Consider the following 18177-nt stretch of genomic DNA (forward strand, 5'->3'; position numbering starts at 1 on the left):
AACCATTCATCCAACCAATGCTAATTTACACAAAACAAACACCATTCTACTAACGTTGAACGAAGGAACATTTGTTCTTACATAATCCCAAGATTCTCTTTATGTATTTCTGAAATGATGTCAGCAGTTCAGCATTTGAGCAGCAAATTTTATCAGTTGCCAAGCTTGTGTGTTTCACACTGGCTCAAGCACTTTTGCTTCCCACATTTGTGTAAAACATGCGTGAATCTGCTCTAGTGGCCTGTAACTCTGGGGTAAGGAAATGTGTGTCACGCTTTGACATGTACATACAGTACAGTAAGGGAAAATATGAGCTCACTGCTGAAATATTATCTATGGGTGAATGCAATGTGTGGAGGCAATACTCTACAGTTACCCCACACCTGTAGGAAACTGCAATCCAATCATCTACTACTCAGTGGAAAATTACTGGTCGTTCAATACTCCAAATGATGCTATTTTTAACATTATTTAGTGAACCCCGTGATGTATTGCGGTATTCTGAGAATGTGACCACTGTTGCTGAAATGGCAGGTTATGTGCTTCAGGTTATTTAGTTTATTCAATTTAACAGGTATGTCAACAGGTAAGGATACAAGGGCATCTTGTGTCCTTACCTGTTGACATACCACATATTTTCTATATTTCCACCACGAGCAGTACACATATGGGAATGCTTCATTTTGCTGGAACATGTGTTGTACAGTAGTAAATTCAGCAAGAGTTTCACTATATTTCATTTTTGTCAGTTTACTGTATTGTACAACACACATTAGACACATTGCACACCAACATTAATATGTCATATTGGAAGCAAATGATGCCAACCATTCATTTCATGTTCCATAATTTGGATTACAGTAGAAACTTTGAAGGGATGTAGCACAGATGACTTGTAAAATTGAATACTTAAAATCAAAATGCGAGAATTGTGCTGATGTCTAAATCTTTGCTTCAATACATATTGTTGAATAGGACATTTTTATTCTCTCTTAAGTTTTGTTTACAACATGGGGTCTCTTGTCAGAGGTTAAAGATGGGTTCATGCACACCATATCTAACCACCTCCTTTCAGTATTTTTGTATGGACAGAGAGACAAAGACACGAGCAGAAAGGTCACTGATTTTCCTTCAGAGCGGTCTACTCATTAGAAACTTGTGCAAAAGCTGATTCTCTGCATTATTACACATAACCTTGGAGAAACCTTCCTGAACAGCGTCTGGAGCTTTCAAACACAGCCCAGGAACGAATGCTAACTAGCCCCCACATGTGCACATTTTTCAGATTACAAAGCCTGCCAGTGATGTGGAAATGAAGACAACACTGGAGCCTGATTTCTGAAAGCAAAAAATCTCAAGAAACTCACAAAGCTTTTAATAATTGAAGACCTTCTGCGTAATGTCTGATCACTCCATTAATTAGAAGCAGGTTATACACCCGACTGGAATCTTTAACAGCTTTTAAAGCAGTCTCATGCGTTTGTGTGAAGCATGCCTCAATGCCTCTTACATTGGACTCGACACATAGCCGCGACAGGAAATGTATCCCATACTGCATTTCGATTAATAAAATCAAGACAAACAGGAAGCAGAAATATTATCTTGAGGGAGGCAATGGCCCAGAAATGGGTGAAGGAGAGGGTCAACACCTGAACTCACATCGTGAAGGTCGAACCAAGAGACGATTCTCGCTCTCGTACCCCCCCAACTGCCACCCCACCCCTCAAACCTGAACTCACGTGGTGAAGGTCGAACCAAGAGACGATCCCTGCTCACGCACCCCAACCCACCAACCCCACCCCAAACCCGATCATCTAAAGCTACAGTGAGGCAATGCGGTCCAACAAAGCTGGCGACGTGCGCTTAATGGCTAATCCGGAGAAATTGCGCTTATTAAAGAAACGGGGGAACATAAACACAAACGGCCGTGCCAGCTTTAAACACGGAAATGTAATGGAGCGAGCGATTGCAGCCGCAGCCATGCCTTTTGAAGCTAATCATCTGTGAACTTGCGATGCTCCGATTTAACGACTGAAATAATATTCCAGGATCCAGCTCTTCATCTGCTGCGCAGACCTCGAGCAGAAACACGCGAACGCGGCCCAGGACCAGGACGCTAGTCCAGCCCATTACTTTCCCATTTCCTCTGCTTTTTTCTCTCTTATTGGAAACACGTCGGGCGGGGGGGGGGGAGCGGGGGGAGTCAATGGCATGTAAATCACGGATCTGTTGATTCCACGAACAAGGGCCCTAATGCTGGAAAGATCTAAGTTTGTGTACAGCGCCTCGGGGTGTGATTTATGTCCTCAGTGTGTCCGGCGCGTTGGGTCGACAGAGGGAGGTGTCCGAGGGAGGGGATTAAGTGTGATTTCTGACTGATAAACAATCGATCGCAGAATGGATCGTTCTGATGCTCGTCTGTGACACCGGAGGCTCATTTCAATTATTTTTCTCATCTCTTTTCTTTTTCTTGCTCTTTTATCTACTCCTAGCTCCACCCATCGGGAGAGGCAAGAAAAGTGGCAAGAAAAACGAATGAAGACGAGGAAATCGACATGACGTGAATTAGGCAAACGGGCTGTCCTTGCTCCTCCAAATGTGAGTTCGATGCCACGTTACAGTTACAGACGCAGCAGATGGGGAGAGGCGGATCCACAGGTCGACCGTTTATACATCAGGATTTCCGCAAAAATACTTCCACAAACGATGCGCTCATAATTTCTTGCTCAAAGGAAAGATTGGGAGTTGCTAACTTTTAACGTGAAATAAAGACTCCTGAGCGAGTTCGGGGCTTACTTTTGAAGCGCTCCAGCAGATGCCGTCCTGCGTACCAGCAGGCCGTCTCGTAGTTGGAAAAGGGAGTGAGGCTGGCCACTTTCAGACGTTTTTCCACTTCATACGCTCTAGGGTAAAAAAGAAACAGCGCCTGTCAATAACCAGTTACAGCCGTCATTGGCTGAAACAGCACGTTATAAAACACAGTGCAATCACATGCAGCCGGTTACTTCTGATACGCAGGATACACGCTTGCAGTCTTAGGAAAGACATATTTACAACAGCGGTGAGCAGCCTACTTATCTTTTCACCACGGTGGTCCAGGTCATTTCAATCTTTCAGCCTGGAGTGAGGGTTTGAGCTCTGGACGTCGTTTCAGTTTCATTTGAGTCTACATGTGGCACACTGCCTTATACTATGGCTTATTACAATGTCTGCCATTCTAACCATTTCAGTTATTTTAGCATTTCATTTCGATTTTACTTAATTTTTTTACTTTACATTATTTCCCATATTCTTCCTATCTTTTCCTATTTCCCTGTGAATCATTTTTGCGACAGCAGGCCCAATTCAAACAGACTCTTTAAAGAGATATACAAATTTGACTAGGTTGATGATTAATCTGGTGCCTTATTTTAATATGGACTACGCCTACTTTGCTTGCTACATCTCATTACAGTGACCAGAAGTAAGGGGCTATATCACTGGAAATTAGTGTTAATTAAATGATTGACAGCTGCAGATTGCATCTGGTTGGCTGCTTTTCATACTTAACCCTGTTGTTTAGGTCACCCATTTAAAGCTAAACTCAGCTCAGCGTACCACATAGTGCAGGAAGATATCCAACCTTGAGGAAATAGACTGTTGCTACTTCAAGATGACTTTATACTATCCTGGTAACATGATAAAAATAAAAGCGTTAATTCATTTTTTATTTCATTACATGAACCTCTGCCAGGACAAGGTCAACTCTGCTTATACTTGTTGCAAGTATAGCCTCATGTTTAAATGTACCACAGCTTAAACACACAAAGGTTGCCACAACTCATGCAGTGTAGTACATTTTGATTTACTTCTTCCAGTGAGCTATTCCATTAATGGACCCCTCCATGCAAGATAAATCTGTACTGTATTATACAGGTATGAACTGACACAAAATGCATATAAACTTTCAAATTATTGACACAGACTTAGGGGTTCTTTTGCTTTAAACCAGTATAAAAATATAGGGATGTTATATTTGGCAGACAAATTTTATTAAGATTTTATTAAGCATGTCAATGCTTTAACCAGAAAGGCTGCAACTTGCACTCAGCATAGTACATTAGCCTATGCAGCACAAAACTGAAAATATCTTTTAAATATAGTGCATCAGCAGTCTACTGGGCAGATAGACGACCCCAATTTTGGTTCTATACGATACAATGTATAAATAAGTCCCACAAACACACAGAAATGTATTGTGATATTCAAAACAGTTGGGCCACTCCTTCACATTGCACAACAACTTCATTTACAGTAAACTAGTCCTAATTTATTTTTTATGTATCCTTGATTAATGTAATCCATGTACAAATGGACAGAACTCACCTCATCTGCATCTCCACACTCAAGTTGTGTATAAAGTGGCCAGAGAAAGCCAGACAGTCCACTGGGGTCAGTATTGCATTTATCCACCCTGAGAGAGATAAGATGGCAGAGGTCTCAACACAATGGGCCAGTAAGGAGATGGTGAGATCCTCCCTGCGCGGAGTTTGCATGCTCTCCCCGTGTTTGTGTGGGTTTCTGGGGGAAGACCGCTGAGCACTCCGGTTTCCTCCCACACTAAAAGACATGCAGGGCAGGTGTACTGCCATTGCCCTTGACCAAGACACTGGCCTCAGAACTGGAGTTGGTCCTGTGGCTGTGGACTGCCCTTAAGTAACTAGGATGGGTTAAATGCATGAAAAATTACCCCAGGGGTTCAATAATGTTTAATCTTTACATGCAATGCTACCTGTGATTGGAATTTGGTTGGTGCTCCATTGGTGATTATAGCATGTGTCATCACCTCAATGTAGATGCAATTTATTTAAAGGCTATGAGTTTGACTCATCCATCACTAGATGAAAAGTGACAAATTGAGGTTGCCTTGTGTTTTTTCTCTTCTAGAAGATGGAAGGATTTTTCAATTTATGCCAGGTTTCTGAAGAGCGGTTGTGAAATGCCTGGTTTTATTCACGAAAAGCTTTTTGGTTATTGTGGTATTTTAAATCGTCCATTGGAACACTGTTGCAGGTCTGACATGCATACTGTACATATGTACTCATTAACAGATGTGCCAGAAAGGCTATCACGGCACGGGCAGTCAGACATGCAAATGTCACAGTTTCTGAAGACCTGATATACCGTGCCACAAAACCACACGGCTCTCAATTCAGAAACGAGAAAAGTTACTGCCAAAACAAACACTTGTATGACTCATTTTCAGTATGACACTATGCTTTTCTTGATGACAGCCATCGTTAAAAAAAAATCATTCTCAATCCTTTCAATGTTTTCTCTTTTTTTTAAGGCACAAAGGACATCAGGAATCTCAAACCCTGTCCTGGACAGCTGTCTGATTTTAGCATTTCACCACAAAAGTATTTAACTCAAGTTACTAATCAGCGGAACGGTTCACACAGCAGACTGAAAGGAAATGAGAAAAGGATGGAGTTTTAGATGTGTGCTGATGTGCTACCTTACTGTGAAGGCTCACCTGAAGGAATCAGCAGAGTTTGCCCCTGTTTCAGGGTGCACTTGTAACACTTGTCCACCTGGTCGGCGAAGAACATCTCGCTGTGATTGGACGAGGACCTCCAGCGCTCGTACAGGGCTAGGTTGGCAGACGTGGGCTTGATTAAGAAGAAGATCTTCTCTCCCTGAAATGAGCACGTCATAATTACACAAGTGTGCCATTTCTGGCTGTACATTTGTTCCTCTTTCCGCCCCAAATAAACATTTACACTATAGGTCAGCAGTGCTTTCACATCCTCATAGGGAAAATCGATAGGTTTCACGCCACTTTTTTGGGGGATCAAATGTTTTTTTTTAATTCAGCAAAAATTCTCAAACAGAACATTCAGTCTTTTTTCCCCCTTAAAACATGGTTTCATGCAACTAAATACAAAATGTAATTTTCACACAAACATTGAAAACCCAGATATTGCATATTATTGCAAGAGTATAATTCATTGAGTACAATAAAAAGCCTATCTGCCTATCTACTGTGCTGTCCATTGTTGTGGTTGTGGCTGGGTTGAATGAGTTTCCATATCTCTTTCCCAGACATTGGAGAGCCGCAGGGTGTGCTGGTTTTTGTTTTCACCATAATATCAGCAACCAATTCAGACCCGAGAAACCAGGCGAGGTGAGTAAACAGTGTAATTAACTGCTTTAATTGATCCATTAAGTGCTGAGTAACAACAAAAGCCAGCACACCCTGAGGCTCTGCGGGACCAGTAGTGAGGACCGCTGCGTCTCATGAGCAGCCAATGGCAGGCGGTGAAGAGGCCTGACCTTCAGGACGTGGTACCAGACGGAGGCCCCTCCGCACTCGATGTGGAAGTCCGTGTAGCTGTCCTTCACGCAGATCAGACAGTACTTGGTCACTTTGGGCTTCCCCAGCAGGGCGTCGTCCGGCCAGTAGTTCTCCACCCAGGAGAGCTTCCGCACGATCTGGGGACTCTCCACTATGCTCGCCATTCTTCAGGGGAGAGCAGACACAGCACGTCAGCCTGTCCCGTACCCCCACCAGGAATAAACCTCCCACAGCAGTACAGTATTCAACTGAGTCTTTATTCTTTACCGGGAGGCCAGGGATCCATATAAAGAGCAACCAAAACTCGATTTACATTTACAGTATTATACAGTCTTTCATGATGTGCAATCTGTAAAATATATCATTTTAATTTATAACTGTATGTTAAGTTTCTGAGGCCAGAATGTGGACTTAGGAGGTTGTTTGGAAATATCATCATTGCTATAACTACTTCTACATACACTATAAAATAGTTAATGTAAAACTGATGGTATGATGTATTACCTTGCATCAGAAAATTCCAAGTTGATCACATTTAATACACGCTTCCTGTTTGTGCTGTAGTAATAATCAACAAACTCCTTGAGCTTCATCTTGCTTTCAGTCTGTTTGGTAACATCGATAACATCTACAACGACATCTGGACCTAAAAATGGAAACAATAGTAAATATCGACCAAAAGGAGAAAACATTTTTTTGTCAGAACTCATGTTACTATGACTCATATTAGTTTAATATCTTGATATCCCTAACATGCATCTTAGAACAGTGCTGTCAGAAGTCTGTTAGCACAGCTGATGCACTCGGACAGTGTTTCAGACAGTGAACAACATTGCCCTCTTCTGACGTGAATACAGACCCATGTGAGATTGCAGCATTACAGTAATAGTTTAAGAATATTGTAAGATTATTGCCATATCCCTCCACAGTGCAGCACTGCTGGAGCAGGTATGGGTTCAGTGCCTTGCTTAAGAGCACCGTGGTAGTGTAGATGGAAAGTGGCAACCTGCCAGTTGCTAGCCCACAACTGGAATATACCCATCTGGTCAGTGGACCTCTCTACCTCTAAGCTACCTGCCCTAATGCAGTACATTACACATTACTCAAAGACTGTACTGAGCCAAAGAATGGAAAAGTATGATTATATTTGAAGACATTTTTCTATGTCATCACTTTGAATCTCAAGGCATAATAATACAATTTTGAACCATTAACCATGATGAGTATGAAGAGTACTACTGTACCTTTGGTTGCCCATAGAATATAAAATGTATGCACATGATATATTACACAGAAATGTTTTTTTATCAAAATGTCTATACATGGTTGGACATGGTAAACATTTCAACCAGCTGTAAGAAGATGCATATAGAAGTCCCAAAGTACAGATAAAAGCTGTGCTTGTCAGCCATGGCTGCCACATTTAGAGCAAGTCTTCACTGACTCTCACAGTTAACAACAGCCAGATAAATGGTCACATTCACCTGGTTAGACTGTTAAATACTCACTATAAAATTAAAACATGCTGACATACTGCAGAAACATATCTGTGCGCACAGGAATCAATACTACAGCACAGTAGTTGCTATACTAATTTAGGTTAGCATACTTTTAGTTCCTGAGACTCTCAGTTATGTATTTAGCAAATTATTTGCTAACATACTGACAATGTGACCAGAACTACAGTTACAAGGAAATTCTGAAATAAATGAAGACGTGAAAATTATTTAATTTTCCAGGCCAGTGTGTATTCAGTTACCATGCGGAACGTACATTTTCACAAACAGAAGTGAAGTGAACAGTTTGTTAGGTGCATCTTATTATGGAAGGTCAACAATGAGGCCTTCTGCATATACAGCAGTCAGACCATGCACAGCTGTAACTCATGCAGCGGCTGCTAAGAACAAACTAGCTTGTGCTTACTTCCTGGACCGCTGTTGTTCAAACAGAGAAAAACATACAGGCATGACCTGGAGGGGGCGTAAATTCACAAACATTTCCATGCTATTGTCTGTGCTGACAGACAAAGCCCTTTGAATGAAATTATGCCTCCTCCCTGTTTAAAATAAACCTCAATGAGTCAGGGGACATCTCTTATTGTAGATGCTTAAGAGTCGTGGTTCTCAAACTTGGGTGGGGGCACTGTGTATGCTGGTATCTACTCCGACCACAATCGCAATCCCAGTATTTTAACAAGGTGTTAAGATCTAAAACTTCCCAAAAATAGGTATTTGTCATGTATAGAGGGAATATTTACCCTCTTAAACCAGAGTATGTCTGAAATTGCTATGCAAGCCATAAAGAATAAATATTGCGAATGACTGCATAAAGAGATGTAAAAATAGTGGACACCTGGTCATTAAAAGAAACCATTTGTATTCAAATACATTACATTACATGAATGGCATTTAGTGAAGGGTTAAGGGCCTTGCTCAAGGGGCCAACGGCTGTGCGGATCTTATTGTGGCTACATGCTACAGGCTGCCCAGATATAAAGAAATATAATATAATATATAGCATGACAAGTACAACATGGGCGGCACGGATGGTGCAGTGGGTAGCACTGCCGCCTCACAGCAAGGAGGTCCTGGGTTCGAATCCCCGTCGGCCGGGGCCTCTCTGTGCGGAGTTTGCATGTTCTCCCCGTGTCTGCGTGGGTTTCCTCCGGGTACTCCGGTTTCCTCCCACAGTCCAAAGACATGCACGTTAGGCTGATTGGAGAGTCTAAATTGCCCGTAGGTATGAGTGTGTGTGTGAGTGAATGGTGTGTGTGTGCCCTGCGATGGACTGGCGACCTGTCCAGGGTGTATTCCTGCCTTTCGCCCAATGTATGCTGGGATAGGCTCCAGCCCCCCTGCGACCCTGATCAGGATAAGCGGGTTCAGATAATGGATGGATGGATGGAGTACAACATGAGCATAATACTTTGATTCTTCATGGCATGCTAAGTAATTTAAGTAAAGTGGCTTATGAGAGTAAATATTCCCTTAAGACATGACGAGTACCTAATTATACAATAAATAACTAGTGCTTACCGACATAGTTCTCTACGTCACTAACGTAGAATGTTGGAGCTGGCATTGCCATTCCCAGGCCATCTTTCTTCATGACCAGGATGGGCTCTGTGAACCCCAGCTCCTCCAGGTGCTCCAAGGTCAGCTGACTCCCGTTCAGCTTCACCACAACATCCTCAGAACTGCAGAGAGGAGCAGCGCTCTCATATACACAAGGCCTCATCTCATATGCCACCACTGCGTACTATTAACGTTTGATCACCACCATTAGTTCCCCGTGCAGTGCGTTTCTTTGTCCATTGTTATGGAACCAGTTATCAAAAACTTGTCAGAGAGCACCGCCTAGCGACACATTTCGGAACTGCAAAACGATAAAGAAACTTTCTGCGGATATGCCACATCGCAATTGTCCGGGACATCCACGTCTCCAATAACAACAGCCGGTTGCACTTTAGAACAATAAAAATGTGCGCACGCAATTGCACTTTCATGTCACAGAAGGACAAGCAGTAAGTCAAAGGTCGTGGAGTGGCCTACCTGGGGAACGTCCGACTTCGAAGCTCCTTGATGAACACCTGGCTGCCGTTCTGGACAGGCTTGACGTCCGTGCTCTGCCCCGTGTCATGCTTGTTCCAGTTCTTTTTCTTTTTCACTGACGTGACACAAACACATTAGCACAGCGCTGTGCGAGTAAGGCCTGCATTCAGACTCGACGGGGAGCGCGGCCTCATTGATAACTACAGTTCCATTTCTACAGCTAAATTGGCTGGCAAATGAGCCGTTAATGTATTCAAATTTTCAGAAAGCACAGAGCACACAGTTACGATAAAGCCTGACTCAAGAACTAATTACCAGGCCTAACTGTGTCAGCCCTCAGCAAAGCTGAGAACATACAGTGAACAAATAATAGCGAGCTTTAAAAAGAGTTACATTGCCGCCATATGTAATATGTACATTCATTCTGCCGACATAAACATGATTATTTTAATACCAATTTTAGTACTTTAAAAAAAAAATGACAAGTGGTTTTAGCATTAAATATATGAACCAAGTATTAAGTACATCAACATATCTTGAAGCTTCAATAAAATAATTTTCTTTATTGTTATCATTATTATTAAATAATTACTGGAACTAATACCACAGAATTAACTTTAATTACTGTGCAGAACTTACATGTAGACTTGCCATGGGTCTTCTCACAGTTGGGACAGTGATAGATGTCAATATCTGGAGCCTCATCTTCATCCACATCGACACAGCTGAAACATAAACATGACCAGTCTCGTCAGCTGCTGTCACTCAATCTAAGTCTGTACAAATAGCACCTTACTCATTCTGAATGACTCATGTTTATATATACAGCCTTTTTACTATCCAAACCGCTTTAAAAAATTTTTTTTTTCTTTCATTTTCAGGAATTAAATTATTCGCTCAAGCTCACTGAAGTGTGTCCGACAATACCTGAATGTCATACAGACAGCACAAAAACAAGGTATTTGAACTCATTTCTTGACATGATGCAGAGAATACATTTCTCGGCTACACTGTCTCCCTGCCCATGGAGACAGTCACAAACCAAGATTCCCTTTCATCCGACAGCCTCACCAGCACACAACCATATCATCAACACCATCCACTTCATCAGAGTTTCAATTAGACTGAAAAGTCAACCGGTACAATAACGCTTTTGCAAGTTCACACTTTTACATGAACACAACGTTTTTTTATATCCTTTGACGCCTCAAGGAAATTCTCCACTGTATTTTTTTGACAAGCCCTAACCTGTCAGTTTGGGGAAAAAATAGAGTTTAGAAGATTATCCGTTGTAGGTGTAGGAGACATGAATTACCCTATGAGGATATGAGATGGATGTTCCCACCATCTGAGACCACAGCTTCCTGCTTGTAAATGCACACGATAGGAGTTTCCACCAGAGGGTTCTCTCTAGGGCAACTTCACTGCCACTCATGCACCATGAAAACATATCCTGAATCATGCCAAGTGAGGGTGCGGGAGGAACGCAGTGAAATCATAGCCTGGGGGCTAAGTCAACTACACCTGTATTTTACGCTCACACAAAGACTGGCGTCTCCAGGACCCAGGCGACGCGGCCTTCTCTCGCGATGAAGAATGCTACGTCACACGCACAGCTCATGCCAGCCCTGTGAGCCGGAGCACGGACATTCAATGCGGCACAAGCACAATCTTTGTCCTGGCTCATTTCACCGAAAGGTTGTTTCAAAACAGGCCCATCTTGACGTGACCTCAGATTTTACTGACCACTTACACTTTCACTTACACTCCAGAAACCACAAAGAATACATGTGTATTTTTGCCTTTTTTTAAAATCCTATTAACTGAAGTAACCATATGTAGCAGTACCTTTGTACACACAAGACTGACAGAAGAACAATCATTTAGGGCAGGTTCTGAAATCTTGAAAATAAAATGTAGGATGGCAAAATCTTTAACATCATAACTACCTTTGGCTGGATGATACAAGCTACTGCAAACCAATGCTGAGTCAAGGTTTTTTCTCCCTCTGACATCTTGTCAATCACATCGTCAGCCCAGCTCTCAGGGCATGTTGGTTTTGGAAGGGGCATTTTATCTTTTACTATCCTGACAGCATTTAGCATTGAAATCAGAGCTGGCAGTGAAAGCAATCCAAGCAAGCACCATCATCGTCTAAGTCAGTGGATGTAGGCTAATGCTTTTAATGTACTGCACACTACAACCAAGTTTAGAGCGTAAGCCTTTAGAGAATTTAGCAGACACAAAATTAGCGAAGTATTTTACTCCTTATTTCAATTGGTTTTTTGTTAAACTTCAAGCACTTGCTATTTTTTCTACACTTTCAATCATTTCCCACTGCAGTGTATGAGATCTCTTAATTACTAGAATTAATTTGTTTGAGTCTATTTGTTATTGCCATGTTATCTCTTTACATTTCTATCACTTCCATGGGTCACCACCACCGAGGGTGTGTGGGAGGGTGGGTAGGGTTGGGTTATCTTGGGCTATATTGTTCATTTTCATATTCTTGTTTTGTACATGTGCAAATAAAAACCCTTGTACAAAATCTACAAGGGCCAATTAATGTGTAGTTGCAAAGAAAACGTCTGGAAATAGAGATGATGATCAAAGATATACGGCATCCTCATAATGGTGTATTACAGCAGAGGAATACAACACCAAGGGGGAGAAATGTGTAGCAACATCACAAAATTAATTGATTAGGCATTACAAAACAAACAGCAGATGTAAAAAATATCTTTCCTACAACATTATGTGGGTAAACAAACGGAACTAATATATTAATATCTACAGAATAACACGGAACATTCCCTGCAAAATCTACTAGTCAGGGCAGAACTTCTGACAGGAGGGTCACAGAGCATCTGAAGGTGAAACTATTCACAATTTGTTCTACACCCTCCTGAAGGAGTATGCACAACACAACCTTGAACCTGGTTTTCATCTGCCAACTTATGACAGACTGGTCAACAGACGTCAGGGGTCCTTTCAATCAACAAATATAATTTTCACACTATATGAACATAAATTAGAAGTGATAGGTAGAACAAAAAATTCAAATCTCTGGGACAATGCGTAATGGAAAAATGTAGATTATGAAATTCCTTCAACAGTAGGTTACTTGGAAAAGTTCCAAAGATAAGGAAAAGTTGTTGCCCATAGCTGGCAGGGAATTTGATCTTTGGACATGTGGCTCACATTTCTGTTATATCCTCAGGAAGGATGCTAACTAACTGGCTGGGCAACCTGGATGTACCACTTCACTACTGCTGTTCAGGTAACTGGGAGATGAAAGACACTTGAGTGAAAGACTCTCCTGTCTTATTCTATTTGCACTCCTCATTAACACATCTCATGGAATGCGGGCCTAGTTATATCTGTGCTAAGTATATTACTCCATTTCAGGAGCTCTGAGAACCCAGAGAAAGAAATGAGTGGCAATTAAGGCATGTTTTAGTAAATTAACTTTAGGAGCTTTAACTGACATTTTCAAATCCCCATCCCCTGTTTCAGCAGCTTCACTCCAGGTATACTGCATACTGTATGGCTATTTAAGTACTTTATGCATGAAAAGGAAAGTCAATCACATTCTGATCTCTGATCATTTAGTAAATGTGGAACTATCGTAGATAATTTGTAGTCTCAATCCTTTTGTAAATCTGGCCCTCGGTATTTGCACATGGTGGCTCATGAGTCACTAATTTTGTTGCTATTCACACAAACAGTAAACAATATCAGCATACTTTTACCTGGAGGATTTTGGAGGGAAGAACAAAATCACTTATCTGATTCCACAGGACTCCAAACTGCAACTAAATGGTCACATTTTGTCCTGGCGGTACGAGTGTTTTTTTTTAAGTTAGCGGCTGTGTGACTATAAATTATTTGCTCTTTCTTTTTTCGTTTTTATCAACGTAAGCGGTTCTGATCAGTGTGTGCGGTTCCCATGAAATAAATATTGAAACTACAATAATGGTCGCATTCCGCCAAACCACCATTCAAGTTTCATATTAGCCTGTCTGCAAGCGTCAACCATTACAGTTTAAATATAGCAACCTGTTAGGAACATACTTTTTGAAAGCACTTAACAGCTTTGAAATTCACGAGATATTGATGGGTGTAAAATTTCTGTTGAGCTTATGTCAACCACAGACCTTATTCCACGTAGACAACATCTGCTGAGGAAACCCATGGTGGGTTGGCCTACAAAAAGACGCCATCATTGTAAGAAGCTAGAATCAGCACTGAGTAATCGAACCTTGAGGAACTTCTTACCAGGGAATGTGTTCAGAGTTGGGGTAGAAAGCCCAGCTGAGGAACCTTGTTTGTTTGGAAGCTTGTTGGGAAATACTGTTTGCACTTTGATTTGTCTTTGATTTGATTTGTCTGCACGACAGACTGTTACTGGGTTGTAGATAAGGGTAAAAGGGAACAAGGCTAGCCCAAAACCTGGTGGAATGTTCAATGTCAAAGATGGCACAGGAGAGCTTGTATGCCTGTACTTGTATATCAACCAAAGACACAAGCCTTCGCCTTCGTTTTCCCCACAAATTTTATCTTAACCTCCTAAGACCTGGCGTACACATGCGTGGACTCCACATTTTGGGCTGTACAACCATAATACTTCATTCTTAAGACCGAGAGTCCACATATGTGGACATTATTTTTCTCAAAAACTACATCATGTCAAAAGATGATGCTTAGTTTTTATACTTATCAGGTCCCAATAAGCCCAAATAGCAAAGAGAAATTAAAAATGCATACCAAAAAAGAGTGCGGGTCTTAGGAGGTTAAAACAAAGTTGATTGACCAAAGCCTTGGGTCAGTCCATATACTGTAGGCATCATGTAGAAAAGCATATGTAAACAAAGGTGAATGACCTGGATGATAAATGTTTTTCCATAGGAAAAAACTAACAACAGGCCAGAAGCCTTGTGTTTGTTAACGACTTGAATATATATAGATTCAATTCACTACAGTTTGTGTCACTGCTCAATACTGCTTAGGTAAGCCTCCCAGACTGCTCTGTGTGGACATTTCTCAGGTTTCTCACATCTCTGATGTGAATGGGGCTGACGGCAGGGTTAAGAGTTACACGTTTAAATCAGAACATTTATTGCACCCCGCGATCACACACTGCTACAATATAATTATTCTTGATCATGACCCTAAGGTCCAAATTCAGAGCCAAACGATTAGTCTTAAGGCATCATTTTATTTTTTCACTTTTAGCTGCTCACTAGCTAGCAGATATGCAGGGAAACTTGTTATCATATCTATTTGACCACCAACATATACTTAGAAGGATCTTACAATAATCTTTGAGACCTTGAAAATTATACATTTATGGAACTTGTGTGTCATTACAGTCTGTATGCCATTCAGCAATATACTATTCACAGTTTGTGTCTGCTTTCATTCACATTAACCCTTTCTGCCAAATAGAGTGAGGGTATTGCAACTGCAAGTGTGGACAAAAATAAAATGATGAATAAAGATGCTTCATTTCTTTTTTTTTTCTGGTATATTTATCATCAAGCTTGTTCAGATCCTGGATGAACAGCAGTATGCTTTAAAAAAAATGTTCATTATTTTTTTGATGCGGTTGTTGTTACCTTATAACTTTCAGTTGAAAAAATATAAAAGGACAGGTTGTGCTCGCTAATATTCAAGAGGTGGAGACAGCTTCATCTCCTCACAAAATGTGAAAAATACAGGCAAGAACACTCAGAGAGAGAGAGATAAGTCAAACACTGGGGCTTACACTGGCCCTCAACCTGCCTTGGGTCATGCACTGAACTGGGATAACCCCTTCTTATATCAAAAGAACCATATCCAGCACTTGTGCAGAGTGTAGGTCAGCAGAATCAATAAGGTAGAATCGGTCCTTGCAGCACGATAAGCATTACAGCAGGGCAATTGAGCTGACGGCCCTGGGGTTAAATGTGGTCCACCACAGCTGTACTTCTGGCCTTCTGATCATTGGGACATTATTACCTGGGAGTGTGCAGAGACAGCAGTGACAATCTGTATCTAGAGACTTAGCAAACGGCTATCTGTTCAACCAACAAAATTATCGGCACCTGAATGTGTGTGCATGTGCGTTACTGTAGTGTATATGTGTTTGAAGCGAACCTACCCCTTAGTACCCAACCAGGGTAGAAACTCAAAGGTTCCATGCCCGGTTTCCTAAGTTGTTTAGAACTCTGAAATGTTTTTAACTTTGAAAGTGAAGTAACATTACATGTTGTTTTAGTTAGAATGACACCATCTTCTAGACTCATTAGCATAACAGTTGCACTATACTACAGTTTTTTTGTTTGTTTTTTTACAAAAAGGCCTTTTTCCCCTGGCTTCTCAAAAGATACAGAATAACATAATACAAAGTGGCATAATAGTCTGTCGCTGATAACTACAATTTAAAAAAATGCCACCCTTCTCAAATCAAACTTAAAAAATAAATAAATACGAAAACATTACAAATAGTAGGATAAGCTATTCTTGAAATAAAATGTAGACTACATTTCTTTAGAGAGAAACGTAAAGGTCTTTCTACAGCAGGAATGCCCAGCCATTCCAGCAGACTTTCAGGACACTCCGGCAGCGCAGCTGTAGAAAGACACACTGGGGTAGGAGTAAGCAAGGGATAGCTCTTATTTACATCACATTAAAGGCATTTAGGAGATGCTTGTATCCACATCAGCTACATAAATTGCACTCCTTTTATATACAGGTAGAGCAGAATAGGGAATCAAACCCATGTCCTTGGGGATGCAAACCCACCTCTGTAAGCATTATGCTACACTGCCGACACGATCCTGGCCCAGTCATAAAAAATACCATTAGTGAGAGGACGCTGAAAGGCAGCTTCTGACAACCCAGCTCAACTTAAACGGCTTCTTCCACAATTCATAAAAGCACCTGTCACTGTGTGGAGGAATCCATTAAAACATGTTTATTGTGCGCAATAAATTATGATTGTTTTCTTTTCATTAAGCCACTCCTTTGGAACAAACTGCTTTCAGATTATACACCATGCAGTTATAAAGTGAGGTGTGCATTTCTAGTTTACAGCATGTATTCTGTATAAGCACTGGGCCAGACACGTTTTTGCTCTTTACACCAGCACATTTTAAACGACGGTTAAAGTTGGTTAACATTAAGACTGTCAACTCTTTTATACATACGTAGTTCTACATATATCTATACATTTCTATACACCCATTTTAATAGGTACACCTTGTACTGAATTGTATGGTTATACCACTTTGCCGACATAAGTGGTGCCCAGTGACAATATGGAGGTATATTCCCAACATACGTGGTGTCCTGGGTAAGGATATATAGATATGTCCCCTACAACCTGTACACTAGCTGGTTAATGCAAGTTCAGTTGTTGTTCAGACCAAATATCAGAATGACGAAGTGAATCAAAGTGAATGACTGTGGAATGATTGTGGGTGTTAGACGGGGTGGTATCAGTTTCTGAGAAACTGCCGATCTCCTGCGTCAGTAACTCAAATAGCAATGCCTTACAACAGTGGTATACAGAAGAGCACCTCCGAACACGCAACACCTCAAACCTTGAAGTAGACAGCAGTTTCACTCCTGTCACCCAAGAACAGGAAACTGTGGGCATAGGCACACCCAAATGTCACCTGGGCTGACTAATCTTAAATTCTGCCGTAGCGTGCCGATGGCCAGAATTTGGCAAAAACAACAGGGAAACCCCATCCTGCCTTGTGTCAACAGTTCAGGCTGGTGGTGGTGGTCTAATAGTGTGGGGAAAGTTATTTGGCCTCTTAATACAAACTGAGCATCATTTAAATACCATAGACTTCCTGAGCATTGTTGCTGACCATGTCCTTTCCTTTATGGTCATAGTCTACCCATCTTCTCATAGCTACTTCCAGCAGGATAATGCACCATGTCACAAAGCACGTCATCTCAAGCTGGTTCCACGAACATGACAATGACTTCAGTGTACTCCAATGCTCTCCACAGTCACCAGATCTCAATCCAATAGAGCATCTTTGGGATGTGGTGGAACGGAAACTACGCAGAAACGGAAAATGTGCAGTGGCCAACAATTCTGCAGCAACTGTGTGATGCTATCATGTCAAGATGGACCACAATCTCTTTGTTGTTTCCAGCATCTTGTCAAATCCATGCCAAAATGAATTCATGCTGGGGGAAGTAAACAAAAGATGTACCTAATTAAGTGGTGTGTATACTCATTGATACCTGAAACTGATGATTTCTGCAGATCTTTCCAGTTAGAAGCCA

The 18177-nt window shown here is 41.4% G+C and overlaps 1 protein-coding gene and 1 long non-coding RNA gene across 3 annotated transcripts in view; one reads left to right on the plus strand and one right to left on the minus strand.

Annotated features, from left to right (window-relative positions):
• LOC133110118 (uncharacterized) overlaps positions 1–5870 on the plus strand; it is a 54130-nt gene extending 48260 nt beyond the window's left edge. The window contains exons 2-3 of the long non-coding RNA XR_009704815.1: positions 2493–2598; positions 5330–5870. This is a non-coding gene — a long non-coding RNA (uncharacterized LOC133110118). The remainder of the gene's footprint in view (positions 1–2492; positions 2599–5329) is intronic.
• phf2 (PHD finger protein 2) overlaps positions 1–18177 on the minus strand; it is a 47693-nt gene that overhangs the window by 18229 nt on the left and 11287 nt on the right. For both annotated transcript variants that reach the window (XM_061219998.1, XM_061219997.1), the window contains exons 2-9: positions 10528–10613; positions 9889–10003; positions 9373–9533; positions 6842–6983; positions 6316–6502; positions 5516–5678; positions 4366–4453; positions 2797–2903 (exon numbers count right to left, since the gene is read on the minus strand). In XM_061219998.1, the coding sequence (XP_061075982.1) occupies positions 2797–2903; positions 4366–4453; positions 5516–5678; positions 6316–6502; positions 6842–6983; positions 9373–9533; positions 9889–10003; positions 10528–10613 (1049 nt within the window). The remainder of the gene's footprint in view (positions 1–2796; positions 2904–4365; positions 4454–5515; positions 5679–6315; positions 6503–6841; positions 6984–9372; positions 9534–9888; positions 10004–10527; positions 10614–18177) is intronic.

This window comes from Conger conger, chromosome 14 (assembly GCF_963514075.1).
Source record: "Conger conger chromosome 14, fConCon1.1, whole genome shotgun sequence".
Lineage (NCBI taxonomy): Eukaryota > Metazoa > Chordata > Actinopteri > Anguilliformes > Congridae > Conger > Conger conger.